Raw genomic sequence first — 12270 nt, 5'->3', positions numbered from 1 at the left:
AGAAGGGAAAGGCACCAAATATCCCTTGGTGGTAACAGGGGTCCTCAGGCAAGATGAGGTGCAATAATATTTGCTCTTCATAGGAAAGAGATGTTACCCTAAATTATCTGCATAATTTCCTCAGCAGTCCCTTCCTTTTACCTGTGTAGACACAATTCCAGTGACCAAGAGGAAGTTAATGCGATAGAAGAGCAGGGCAGAGGAACAGCACCAGGAAGTCATTCTCTTCTCAGGAGTCCAGGGTCTTGGCCAAAGCCTTTCAACAGCTATTGAACATCTGGGTAGCAACAGAATGTCCTTGAGGAATCTGGGGAGCGGGTGCACACATACAAAACAGGTTATAAAACAAGGTTCATTTATTCTTTCATATAAAACGCAGTCCCAGTGCTTCCTCTGTTACTTTCCCTCAAAGCCAGCCCTCCCAGCACTAGAACGGCCCCGTGTTTCCATGGGAAGTCCATAGCCCCACAGCTCTGCTGGGAGAAAGAGCTTGTCATGGGAAACAGGGCTGATTCAGACCCTAAAGGAACAGAGCTGCCTCCAGCTGCTCTCACAGATGAACCAGTAAGAGCTAGAAAAGAACAATCAGAAACTCCCCTAATTTTTGCTTACATTTAGGAAGTACATTATGAGCTGAAAGGTGCTTTTACTTTTTAGAAAAGCCACGTAACAGCAGCACTGTAACCTGAGTTCATTCACTCACTCGACAAACATTAACTGAATGTCCATGCTGCATCTGGTCCTATCCTGGGGCTCCAGACACAGTCCCTGCCCTTGTGAAATTCACAGTCTGGAGGGAGAGAGAAACAGCGCACAGGGACAATGCAGGGGGGTCTTTGCTGTGATGACGGAGCATCCACTTGTTCAGCTGATACTGTCAAATGCCAGGATACCCTACCGGGACCTTGATATGGTCCTGCTCCTATGAGGCTTCCAGTCTAGCCAGAAAGACAACTAGCTGGGGAGACCAGATTATTGAGGGGGCTCAGCCTTGGGTTCTCAACTGTGAAACAAGGAAGTGTGTCACCCCAGGGCCCTCTTGGTTTGGTGGCCTCTCCACCCTCTGGGGCAATCAAGGAGAAGGGGCAGTGCATCCCTACTTTGCCTGATGGCACAGATGAAACAATCATGCCAGCAGAGACAGGGCCCCTCCACTGGCCTCTCTATGACTCTGGGCCTTAGCCAAATAGAGACGGTATTAGTGGAGGGAGAAACAGGGTGCACTGTACAAGGCAGCACAAGTGTGAGCCATGTTTAGCTCTGGGCTGTTTTCAGTTGGGTGAAGCACACATTTGTTGGGCTCCTGCTGTCTGCAAGTCTCCATGCTCCTTTCGAAGGGGATATAAAGACCAATGAACAGGGCCTAGTCTTTCTCCTTCAGGAAATTCATAATCCTTTGCAAGAAATGGTACCCAAACAACTAAATCTAATAGAGGCAGAATGAAATAAATGCCTTGATTTCAGCCATGAGGAGGGATGCAGCATAATCCCAAATAAATAAGTCAGGGTGGGAGGAAGAAGTGTTAGAGTCCTGCTGAGTGATTATTCTTGGCTCATGTGACTCAAGGGCTTGGGGAAGGAATTAGCAGGGTTTAACATGGAGTAACAGGACTGGAAGAAACAGAGAACATTGGCTCCAGCTCCATCCCTCTTCTCCCCTGCACATTCCAGAGAGGGAATGTGACATCATTACCCTTTGCAACAGCATGGATAGGCCTGCAGAACACTATGCTTCGTGAAATAAGCTAGTCAGAAAGACAAGTACCATATGATTTCACTCGTATGTGGAATCTAATGAACAATGTAAAGTAACAAAGTGGAGACAGACTTATGCATACTGAGAACAGACTGATAGCTGTCAGAGGGGAGCGGGTTATTAGGCACTGGGTGAGAAGGGTGAAGGGATTAAGCAAAGGGAAAAAAAAAAGAAAGAAAGACTCATGGACACAGAGGACAGTATGGTGACTGCCAGGGGAAGGGGGATGAGGAGGAAGTAGAAGAGGTTAAATGGGGGATAAATGGTGATGGAAGGAGACCTGACTCGGGGTGAAAAACACACAATACAATATACAGATAGTTTATTACAGAATTGTACACCTGAAACCTATATAATTTTCTTAACCAATGTCACCCCAATAAATTCAGTTAAAAAAAGTCAAAAAGAAAGTCATCAACACAGACTGGACTGAGAACATTCCATGTGACCCTGTGGACCTAGAGCACTTCCACCTCCTCCTAGTGATTGATTTACTCTTCTCCCAGAAATGTAGTATGAGTATTTACTTGAATTTAAACAGGCTGCAACAGTATCACAAAGCCAACCAGAGTATGAGAAGGAGAACTGATGTGACATTTTACAGTTTGCAAAGCAATCGTGCATCCACCCAGCATCCCAGGGAGGCCTGTAGTATTATTAGCCCCTTACTATTTCCTTGTGATGAGGAAATCGGGGCCTAGTGGGAAGAAGTATTTTGCTCAGGTCTCACAGCCTGCAGGGGGACAGTTCCGCAGTAGTTTGTGAGGCTGGGCCGCATTATAGCTTCTCCCTGTGCCCAGACTTCAGACTTACGGCTCTACCATAAACTTAACTGTGGTTCTTTAAGTTATCTGAGAACTCCCGGTTTCTCTTCTTTCCCAATTTGCTAGGCTTAAAGCAATCCTTTCCAAATTAAACCTGAATTTCAAGCTTCATTAAGAATGCAGTTCCAGTGTTTTTAAACTATGAGATCAAAAAAATAGTTACACAATATGGCTGAGTTACGTTTCGTGGTATTGGTTTGTTTTGTTTTCCTTTATGCTTGTCTAGATTTAAAAACAAAAAGCAGATCCTAAGTGGATCTCAGTAACTCCCAGCCTCCTGAGCCCCTGTCAGGGCTGCCATGTCAATCTTGGATGCCTCCGATTTCACCCAGGGCACAGTTGGAGGGAGGGAGCAGCAGGGCCGGCAGGCACCGAGGCCCTGCCTCTCCCGCGGGAATTCCTTGGTGTGCCCCACTGGTGAAGAAGGTGTGCCTACTCCTCTTGTACCCTTTATCAGGCCTTGTATGAGGTGCCATCACATGCATCCTCTCATTTGTTACACGCAGACTTTCTGATCGGGATGTTCCTTTCATGCCCATTGCAGAGGTGGTGAAACTGCCCAAACATGCCAAGTCCCTATAAAATAAGGGCAATGATGCCTACCTTGCAGGGTTGCTGTGAGGATTACAGGCGATATATTTAGAGTGCCTGAGAGGCAACATAGCACAGTGATTAAAAGTAGAGGATCCACACCCAGGTTGGCTTTATATTCTGGCTCCCCCATTTGCCGGTACACGACCTCGAGTGAGTCACTCCAGCTTCATCACCTGCAAATGTCAGTTCTCTTTCTCCTGCTCCTTTCCACCTGTAATCACAGCAACATGATACTTATTATGAAATAAATATATATTTATGTATAAGTAATCATTCTGAAATATTGAAATTATACTCTATAAAATTTTATATTCTACTTTTTTCACTTATGAGTATACTATTTTTCTCCATATAATGTATTTTGACCTTTTTACTTCTGGATTATAATTTATATTTCAAACTCTCATATGATTATTGCTAGAAGAGAAAAATATATAATATATGCAAAATAAAATAATAGCCATTGTTTAGAGAGCATCCCGAGGTGCCAGGCGGTATGCTGGACTCTGCCCATGACCATCAGCCGTCGTCCCACTTGCTAGGCAGACATTTACATGTAAAGAAACTGAGGCTCAGTGAGCTGAAGTGCTTTGCTCAAAGTCACATAGTGGGAGAGCTAGGATGACGATGGAACCTGTATTTTAAAAGAGCCCAGAATTAAAAAGTCACTGGAGTTTAACCAGACCCTTTTGATAAAGAATCTTTCGTAAGCTCCAAGGTGTGATCATTTCTTTAGGTATGCTGGTCCCATGAAAAATAATCACGGACTGCAGTTCAGATAGATTGATAGATGCAACCTGGACAGAGAAACTTCAGGAAAACCAAGAACAAAGCTCTCTGTCCTTCCTTCTGCTCATCTCCCGTTGCTGGAATAGAGAATTCACATAAAGCCATAGAATTTGTTCACCCGTTAGACTATCTCTAAAACCACGTTTCTTGTGATAAGAGATGAGCGAAACTGACCTTTAAAAATCCTGTGTTCTAAGGGACAGATAAAGATTTTGCAAGCCTTTTCAAAGAAGGCAGAGAATTTATTATAGTAAATGACAAAAACTTCTCCCAGATGTGTGCAGAAGAAGAGGCTCACCCCACCCTCCACCCTCCACCCTCCAGGGCCTCCCGGGTGCTGCTCACAGTCGGTAAAACAGCTCCGTGGCCAGACTGCAGACAGTCATGAGATGAGGCGGCTGTTGAGCTGTGGAGTGGAGGAGGAGTTCAGCCTGCAGAGAGATAGATGGACTTGTTATACACTGTCCTCAGGACTATCAATTTTAAGGAACCATGCAAACAACTATGATGCGAGGAGCGTACTAGCCCAACAATTCCCCCAACCTGCCCTCAGCTCAGTTTTCCTTTTGGCTTCTTCTTGTCCCTCCTTCTAGTCTCTGCTTAAGCATTCTCTCTTCCAGGAAATATTCCAGTCCCTGGCCTGAGCGGGGTTCCCACCATTGGCCTTCCACAGCCCCCTCTCCCCCGCTTCCTTCTTTTCCTGCACTCTGTTGTCACTGTCTGATCAGCTAAACTGAATCATTTGGAGGCACGACTCTGTTTTTTTCTTGTCTGTCCAGTGCGCAACACAGGGCCTGCCAGCCACATGGCAGGTGCTAAAAGGACAGAACAGGTCTGCCCCTGTGCCTGCTGTCTGAGGAGAGGAACAAGTTCTTCCAGGAAGGGATGGCTTCGTTACAGCCCATGGCCCTCAGTGGACCCTGCCAGACTGATTGACTTGGGATTCTCACATAATCATTCGTTCCTTACTTTTTTCACTCACTCAACAAGTACAATGCTTTTGGTGCAAGGCCCTGTCCTATGCATTTGGGGCACAGAAATATAACAGGTCAGTCAGTTCCTGCCCTCTGTGGAGGGGAACAGGACAGAGAAATAGATCTAACAGCTGGATTTGGAGAAAGATAGGTGAGTAAATTCCCACCTCTGCCATTTTATTAGCAGTATGATGGCAGGTAAATAAATCACTTCATCTGAGCCCCAGCGTCTCATCCCCATTTGTAGAGACGAGAAGGCTAGCTGACCGAATTCAATAGAATTCTCATGCACACCTTTCACTCCGTGAAAGTTACAGCAGGCAGCCACCAGAGGAGATGGGCCTGTGGCATATGAAGGCCAGGAGGTGGCTGTCAGGCAGGTTAGCCGCAGAGGCTGCCCCATTGACCTTCCACTTTACAGATGAGGCACTGATATCAGAGAGGGAGGTGAGTCGCCCGATATCACTGGCAGCTATTAATTTCAAAAAATGAGCAGAAAACCGTATACATAGTCAGGACTGCAAATGACGGCAAAGGGCTTCACCCATCCTGGTGTCCCTACAGCTGTCTACAAAGGGGGCTCCAGGGACAGCCACAGGAACAGGAAGGACACCAACATTTCTTGACATTGAATTACTCATGTATACTTCCCAACCTAGGAACCTTTCGCAACCCTGACAGTTTAGCAGAGTTTATCATCCCAGTTTTATACCCATAATTATATCTCAGACCTATGAAGGGACATGTCCAAGGCCTCACAACTAGAAAGTGGCAGACCCAGGGAAGTAACTGGGTCTTCAGGCTTCTAGCCTGGATTTTTTTCTCGCACATACTGCTGCCCCTAGTTCTTAAGGTCATCTGACACCCACCAGCAGGGTAGTCACTGAGGGATGCAAGAGAAAATGGCATGGCCCTCATCCTCAAGTTCATAGCACATAGATGGAAATGTTAGCAAAAAGCAATGCACCATGTAGGATTCCAGCACAGGGGAGGGGGTCTTCAAGTTCAAGGGTGACAATTACATGAACCACACTGGAATGCTCATTTAGTGACCCATAGCCCTGGCCCCCTTTTTTCTTTTCTTTTTCTCTGCCCCCACCCCTCGCCTTCCTTCCTTCCTTTCTTCCTTCTTCTTTTCCTTTTTTTTAATTCCTGTTCTGCCTTCTGGCCATTTTGTTCCCTCTTGTCTTTGCCCTCTACTCCCACCAGAGCTCACTGCTGAATGTGGCATTCCCAGCCTCAAGGAGCCTGAATGGCCTCTGACATTTTCTTCTGCTCCTCTTCACTTATACCAAAAGTTGGGGTTTAAGGTTTAGGAGGGTTTTATTGAAAACTTGAAGGAGCCCTGGCCAGGTAGTCAGTTGGTGTGTCGTCCTGTACACCAAAAAGGTTGCAGATTCAATCCCCAGTCAGGGTACTTATGGGAGACAACTGATCGATGTTTCTCTCTCTGTCTCTCTCTCTCTCTGTCTCTCTCTCTCTGTCTCTCTCTCTCTCTCTCTCCATCTCTTCATGTCTCTAAAATCAATGAAACATATCCTCGGGCGAGGATTAAAGATTTTGTTTTTAAAGAAAAGAAAACTTGAAGGAAATAGAGGAAAATTCCCTTTTCCTGTTGGTGTTTTTGGGTATTTCTGTTTTATGTTTTTCTGCTGTGATAATGAGGGTCTCATAATGGGAGTAGCAGATATATGAAACATTGACATTTTATAAGTCAACCAACTTCTGTGTAATGTACAGCTAAGTGAAATATGAAGTGCTTGGGAAATGTAAATGTCTCCAGACTGGCCAAAACCAGAGAATCTCAAAAACTATATTGATGTATTTCTAGTCTACTCCAAAACTTACTTTTCTGTCCCCAAAGCATACTTTTGCCTCTTTATATGCCTGTCATCTATGCCTAAGACAATGAAACTGTGGAAGATTCTCTCTTGCTGTAGAGCAGTCGTACACCCTGTTGCACGCTGACATGTGCTGCATTTGGAAATATAAACAGGGGCTTACCCTGGCCTGGTAGCTCAGGTGGCTGGAGTATTGTCCTGGGTTCGATTCCTGGTCCAGGTGGAAACCTAGTTTGTGGGTTTAATCCCTGGCCGAGTACATACAGGAGTCAACTGATGGATGTTTCTCTCTCTTTCTCTCCCTCTTCCTCTCTCTCTAAAATCAATGAACATATCCTTGGGTGAGGATTAAAAATAATAATAAATAAAAAATAACGAAGGGCTTGCCTGAAAACTGGTCTTGTAAATTGAGCCTTTGATAAGAATTTTATGGGCCCAATTCATTTTTAAAATATGTACATATCATTTAAATATGATTGTCTCTATTAGCAGAGGTTTAGCCTACATTTACTACTTAGCAAATATTTGCTGAATGAATCATTAGGTATCATCAACATAGGAAGGTGTAGGCAGACAGAATTCTTGGCCTGGCATCAATCACTAAGCTGCGAAGCATACCGTGAACAATTCCCCAGTCCCAGGATGTCTCATAGGAGCGCTGTTTGTGTGATATCTCCATTTCAGAGAACCTTAATTTTCAAGTCCCCTGAGTTCTCTACTATCCTAACTCACAGGTATTTTGCTATGGCCATGTTTATCCACTTCAGTTCTTCCAAGCCAGACTGCATCCAGATGGGGCTGCCTGGAAATGTATGCCTGGGGAGGGGCCCCCACAGGGCCAAATGGCAGGTCTATTATCACGATACTTTTCAACAGAAGCTCCTGGCCAGGAGCTAACAGTAACTATTATTTATCAAGCACTTAGGTGCTGGTCATTATGCTAAATGCTAAATGCTTCACATGCATGATCTCACCTCATCCTCCCAGCATCTCTGTCGGGTAGGTCTGATTGTTCGTTTTATAGATGGGCACACTGATGCTTAAAGCCCTTGCAGGATGGCCAACTAGATCATCCAAAGGCCCTCTGACCACAAGAAACAAGTTTGTTTTTAAAACTTAACTCTGAATTTGTTTTTAAAAAGAAAAAAAGGGGGGGATGTGGGAGAGCTCATATTCCAGAGGTGAGGATGAAGGTGACAGCTGGAGCAGTCAACACCAGGACCCCGAGATAAGTCACATAGCCCTGACCCCCCAGAGCTTGTGGTCCTGGGAGGGAGACAGAAAAAGTCAAAATTACAACACGGGGGAGATTAGCGCAGTGGTGGAGGCCGCCCAGCGTGCCGGGAGTGCGCAGGGGAGCAGCGTTCCAGCAAGACTCAGAAATGCATGTTTTCCACCTAAGAAACAGTTTCTAAAAATTTCTTCATGACCCAAAAACCTTTCATACTTCACAAAGAACTTGAGTTCGAATTTCTGAGTCAGCTTCTTCACTGACTGACTATGAGACCTTGTCCAAGTTCCTTCACCACCCTGAGCCTCTGGTTCTTCCTCTCGAAAATGAGGGTGACCCTCATGAGGGTTGGAAAGACTCCATGATACTTTCCTTCAAAACATTCCTTGTAAAGCATTTAGCACAATGCCTGCTGCTCAGTAGGTGGCAGCTGTGATCATCATCATCATCATCATCCTTATATTAAAAATATTATTAACAATAATTCCTGGCTAACCTTCTTCCAAGGTACCACAGAGTGGAATGTTTATAAAGAGGCAAAAGAGTGGCTTCCAGGGACTGCTTTGGTGGTAAACAAGAGCAGGAAAGAGCGAATAAAATTTCAAATTAGCCATGACTTTTCACAGCCCTTCAATTGTGCTAGCTGATTTAATGGTCAACATCCCTGCTCACCGGGATTGAATAATGGACCATTTCTGCCAACTTACAGATGCGGCAGCTGAATCTGTCATGCTAACATCAATAGCAGAATGCAAATAACCCTCAGCTCGGGCTATAATTATGTGTTTAAGCAATGTCTGACAGGGCAGCACGAGAAAGTATGATGGAGCCTGCCGACTGCAGGAGAAGACAGGTGCTTTGCTAGGCAGTTTACCTGGTGTATCTGGGAACTGGGACAGGAGCCACAAGTTAGGACCCAGGACTGTGCTGGGGTGACAAGAGACCTGTCCACATCTCTGGATGAACCTGGCAGGTGAGCAGACAAAAGACAAATGGCCCTTCACTTTAGTGAGCCTGTTCTAGTTTCAGGGTTGGGAAGGGGAACCACCCCTTATTCAGCAATAACTAAAGGCCAGGTACTCTGCTAGATGAGGGGACATATTTACTTATGTAACAAATACTTTCGTGACACTCTTTACCCTCAGAAAAGATGTGATAAACTGAAGCCAGAGACTTTAAGTAACTTGCATAAGGTCACACAATATAAATTTCAGAGCCAAAATTTGACCCCAGACAGTCTGGCTCTGGAATCCATACTCTTTACCACTGTGCTGCCCTCAAGGAGGGTATAAGGTCTTGGACGTCATGTAGAAGTAGACAAGAAACATAAGGGATTTTTGTTCCTAACTTAATAAAAGGAAAAAATGAGGTTTTAGGGAGATCAAGTAACTTGCCTGAGGCCATGACACCTCTGAGGTGAGTAGGAGGCTTAGGTGTGCTGCCTGTGTGGGTGGGGCACCCAGTCTTTCCAATGCTTATGCAATAGCACTCTTGTGGGCAGCAGACCCACAGAGACAGAAGTGAGGGAGGCATGTCAGTGACGAGACCGGGGCTAAGGGTGAGGACAGAAACTCAATCTGGACCTTGCACTTCAGTCTCTGACCCTCATTGATCCTCCTACCATGCCACGCTATTTATTAAATAGAATAAAGAGAATGGTTTTCTGGCTTTTATGGACTATCATTTGTTTTTATTTTTTTGATTCATTTATTGATTCATTCCATTTTTATTCACTTGCTTATTTAATGGTCATGTTTTAAACACCCTACTAAGTGTCGGGGATACAAGAGAGATACCAGAATAGGGTCTATGCCTCTGGGTGTGAGGAGGTTTGCCCAAAGCCACCAGCTAATAAGCAGGAAAGGCAGACCTTGATTCTGCCTTCTTAGACTGTTCTCTGCCTACGGTGCACACAGACTATAACCCTGGGCTTTTCTGCCCCTCACTTTGGGCAGCACCCTCTAATCCCTGGGTTTCTTATCCACTTTAAATTAGTCTATGGTGTGCCTATAAAAATACTTAGGGGTAATGCAAGCAAAAAACTGTGGTCTGATGGAATTTCTTTCTTTAAACTTTGGGAATCTGGAAGTTGTCATATAATTTTCAGTCCTGAAGAAATCCATCCACGTGGTAAAGAGAATTCCCTGCTGATGAGAACTGAGCCAGAGACGAGAAAGCAAGTAGTAAAATCAGAAAGCCTCTCTCACAGCAGGCCGAACCAGCTGCACGTACTTACCTTGCCGCTGGGGTAGATGCTAAGGGCTACACAGCCTTCACGGCACTGCCCTTCCAGGCTCCCAAAACCCAGTCAGCGGCCAGGTCTTCATGTACTTACCACTTAAATGTCTCTCAAAACCTCCACTTCTCTCAGTCCTCACTGTCAGTACTCTAGTCTCAGAAGCCATTATTTTTCCCTGCGTCACCTCAACAACCACACCGCCGTTGGAGCCCCCAGCTTCTACCCCTTGCTTAAGACCTTCCAGTAGCTCCCATTGTCCCTGAGGTAAAATGCAAACTCTAACCTGTCCCCACACCCCCCAGGCCCAACAGCCTTACCTTCTCCCCCTACACCCCTTACTTTCTGAACCCAGCCTTTGAATTTAGCAGATTCACTGCTCAATATGTTCTCTTACCTCTGGACCTTCATATATATAATTCCTATTTCTTTGAAAAAAAAATAGCACATGTCCACTCTGCATCTACTTGTCTATCTCTCCTATAAGGCTAGTGAGTTGGGACCAGATCTGAAGCACTTGGATCTCCTTGGTGCCCAGCAAATGTCTGGCACTTAATAAAAATTTTTTAATGAATGGAAATAGAGAAGAAGTGAATGAAGATATTTTGGACAAACATGGTTGATTGAACATAGTGATGTAAACCTCATGCCCTGTCACCCCTGCAGATGGCTTAATGGACTGCATGGACCCTGACTGCTGCCTCCAGCCTCTCTGTCATATCAACCCGCTGTGCCTGGGTTCCCCTGACCCACTGGACATCATCCAGGAGACACAGGCCCCTGTGTCCCAGCAGAACCTGCGCTCCTTCTACGACCGCATCAAGTTCCTTGTGGGCAGGGACAGCACACACATCATCCCCGGGGAGAACCCTTTTGATGGAGGGTGAGTCCACTGAGCCTCAGTTCCACCGTGGGTCTCTGAGGGAGAACTGAATCACCTCCAGGGCAACATTTGGGTGAATGGGGGAGGGAGGACGTGGGCATCGAAGGCTCTTGATGGAACGCCAGGGGAAGCAAAGAGCAGCCTCAGACACCCACATTTATAAAATATGCTATTCAAGGCATTTGGAATTTTTCATGAGCAAAGTTTTGTTCTTCCTACCCAATGATAGATGGGAAGAATGAGAAATCAAATGTCCATGGGGAATCTTGAATCAATACCCACTTTGCAGTCAGCTATTACTGATTCTGCAGTCTGCAGACAAGCTGAAAGGCTTTCACACTATTCACCCTCAGAACTGATGTCCAGAAGATCCGTTAGGCTGGGGGTGGGTATATCTGCTGGTGTTCCAAGCCATATGCCCATGCACTCTTTCACAAGTTTTCAATTGTATCATCCACTGGACAGTTTTTTTCCTGAGGTCTACTGTCTGCCAGATCCTGTGCTAGAATCAAAGAGATGAATAGAACACATCCCCTGCTCATTAATCACTTACAGTCCACCACAGGGGGGATAAAAAAGAGACAGTTCCAGTGTGATAGGCCAGAAATATGCCCAGGGGACTCTGGGAGCATAGAGGAGGTGCCACTGCATAAGAGGAAGGCCATTAATTAACAACTGAGTCTTAAAGATGAGAAATAGCTGGAGGGACCCAGGGAGAGGTACAGATTGTGCAAAGACCCGTGAGCTTGAAGGGGCACAGGAGCCAGCAAAAAACTGCTCTCTGTTCTTTGCTCTCCAGTTCAGGGTCTGTGAACAGGAAAAGGTATCCAAGAAGGAGGGATTTATAATGATTTATTTTGAATGTCTTTCTGCCTCATGTATGCAGAGGTCTCTAAAAGTCAGCACACTCATTGAGCAGTCACAGATGATATACTTTCTACATTCACGACTTCCGTGCTGAGAGTTCCTGCCCTAAGGGGACAGTGGAGTGGTGATGGGGGTGGAAATGGTGAAAGGCATCCTCGAGTTCTGTTTAAAGGAGGAAATCGGCAGGACTTAGTCATAGGTTGGGTCTGAGGGATGCTTGAGTTAGAAGACTCTTACTCAGGTGCCTGGACAGATGGTGTTCCCTCACCAGGTTG

At 45.5% G+C, this 12270-nt stretch overlaps 1 protein-coding gene across 1 annotated transcript in view; it reads left to right on the top strand.

Moving 5' to 3' along the window:
• The window catches only part of TENM4 (teneurin transmembrane protein 4), a 382101-nt gene that overhangs the window by 285975 nt on the left and 83856 nt on the right, over positions 1-12270 (top strand). Inside the window, 1 exon segment of the mRNA XM_090265745.1 lies at positions 10912-11128. Within this exon segment, the coding sequence (XP_090121871.1) occupies positions 10912-11128 (217 nt within the window).

The sequence above is a fragment of the Furipterus horrens genome, unplaced genomic scaffold (assembly GCF_987537825.1).
Source record: "Furipterus horrens unplaced genomic scaffold, mFurHor1.1.pri manual_scaffold_2, whole genome shotgun sequence".
NCBI classification, from domain to species: domain Eukaryota; kingdom Metazoa; phylum Chordata; class Mammalia; order Chiroptera; family Furipteridae; genus Furipterus; species Furipterus horrens.
Note: the sequence above shows the minus strand (reverse complement) of the source record. Positions and strands in the feature narration are given on the sequence as shown.